At 36.6% G+C, this 2,109-nt stretch overlaps 1 protein-coding gene across 1 annotated transcript; it reads right to left on the bottom strand.

The window, feature by feature from the left end:
* Positions 1–209: 209 nt before the first annotated feature.
* Positions 210–2,103, bottom strand: LOC109591723 (uncharacterized). Its single transcript, XM_020007388.1, has 4 exons — positions 1,072–2,103; positions 954–1,014; positions 848–910; positions 210–789 (listed from the first exon to the last, which is right to left on the bottom strand). The coding sequence occupies exons 1-4, from the start codon at positions 1,738–1,740 to the stop codon at positions 554–556; spliced, it is 1,029 nt and encodes a 342-aa protein (XP_019862947.1). The 5' UTR covers positions 1,741–2,103; the 3' UTR covers positions 210–553.
* Between the last annotated feature and the right edge of the window lie 6 nt (positions 2,104–2,109).

Below are 2,109 nucleotides of genomic sequence, written 5' to 3'. Positions count from 1 at the left end.
ACATTCCGTGGAGTCAACTGCAGTGATGGTGCAGGGAGACAGTATGGGTATTCAGGAATTAGGCATGATTGTTATCCACTATCTCCCACTGGCCTCTTGTACAACAAGACAGCCGAGTCTCCTTTTTTTACGTATAGGCTAGAGAATGGTGACTATCATCAGGTTTGGTTTGATAATCCTCAGAGTCTAACTGTCAAGTATAGCTATGCTGCAGAAAAGAAACTACGGGGGATTGCCTTCTGGAACACAGATACTCTGGACTACAATAGCAATACTAACAGTTCTAAGGAACAAGTTACGATGATGTGGGATGCTATACAAGCTTTTCTAAATAACTGAATAGAATTGCTTATAATCTGGTTGTTATCATTGTTGGTATGTTACAGAGATATGCTTGTATCTATGTTTGTGTGTTTGGATGTACACTTGTTATAGCTACGTCTATAATATTTTTAATTTTGTTGTTGTGGCTCAATTATAATTTTATTACATTAATTTTTCAAAACTATAATGAACACATGCAAGCATTGCTGTTCCCTCTCATCACACCCATTCATTGTATTAAAGTTAAGCAAGATCTTTTTAGTGCTTCCATCAAAGACGATTTACTAGCATCACTACCATCAAGCCATAACTGGATCATCTCAATTTTGCACCTTCTTTCTTGGCGTTGAAAGTCATTCTCAATCTCTTTGAGGGCTGAAGGCATCAGGCCAAGATGAATACCCAATTCAAACCAATTATTGAAGTTTTTCAAGAAATTAAAAATAATACGAAAGTGTGATGAATCTATGGGAAGCAAAAAATTTGTCACAGTAGATCAGATGCATAATATTGTGCACTGTACCTAGTGGGCCATTTGGTAGATCATCTGGATCGTATGTTATTCCATAAATCTTAATAGGCGGATCTAATAAAATAATGAAAGATATGAGCAACAGAGTATAGATTACCAAGTAAGAGTTGCTCTTCTTCAATATTCAGTTTAATTTCTTCTTCATGCTCTTCTAGTACCTGTGAAAACAAGTTCAGTACTCTTGGTAAAATACAATAGCTATTATTTTATATTACCGTTCGTACAATAGTTCTTTCACAAAACAAGGAATGTTTTTCAATATGCGATTGTACTGTACTGAATGTCTGTTCACAAGCAAAGGCAATATGAGGCTTTAAACTCTGATTAAGTTGCTTCAAAAGATCTGGTTCTATTAACAAGTCAGTGTTGCAGCAAAGAAAAATTTTTAAAAGGATGGTTTGAGGAAGGTTGACTAAGGGTTCGTGAAGTAATATCTTGTCAAGCCGTTTTACTTCACTCCCTGTGGTGTCACTAGAAAGTACACTTTCCTTTTTCAAACAAATAGAACATACAATGTCTTGCATTGCAAACTGATGATGACTCTCAGAATCCCATGAAGCATAAGGCAACTCTAGGAATTCACCTACTTCTAGAGATGAGCAATACTCTTGGTGAAGACAGAAGATTGTCTTTATAATTGAGCTTCTTAGCTTCATCATTGCTTTAATAGACTGTGGAGAGTCTTCATTCCATTTAATTTTGACTCTGACATCTTGCATATCTTCAGACAATTCAACTAAAATTTCCAAATAATCATCTGTCTTCCAATGTATTCCAAATTTCCACATTTGACACCTTCTTGAGATGGCTTGAAGTAAAACGGGAGACGAGCAACTTTTGATACTTTTCAGAGGAAATTTAAGTGCCAGTCTAAGGATGAGCATGTGACAGAACTGAGTGGGGAAGAATCGAGAATAATGAATGCATTCCAAATTCCACACAAAGCCAAACTCATTGTGAGGTGGTAAAGAATGAGGACGACCCGGAGGAACAAAAGAAGGAAAAAACAAGCATCTGTCTGAAATCGATATGCCAGCATTATTGTTGTCAATTACTTGGCACACTTCAAGCGTATGCAATATGTCGGACAGCGTGAGAGGAGAATGTTCTGGAAATGTTGATTTGATCCAGCTTACTGGAACTAGGCCAATATTGCTGATTGAAGTTAGATCATGTTTGGGGCTAAACAGTAACCCATTGACTTCATTCAGGAAATGTTTGATGTTTATTATTACCCAACTATCACAAAGGCT

The sequence above is a fragment of the Amphimedon queenslandica genome, unplaced genomic scaffold (genome assembly GCF_000090795.2).
Source record: "Amphimedon queenslandica unplaced genomic scaffold, v1.1 AMPQUscaffold_7420_Cont20628, whole genome shotgun sequence".
NCBI classification, from domain to species: Eukaryota; Metazoa; Porifera; class Demospongiae; order Haplosclerida; family Niphatidae; genus Amphimedon; species Amphimedon queenslandica.
Note: the sequence above shows the minus strand (reverse complement) of the source record. Positions and strands in the feature narration are given on the sequence as shown.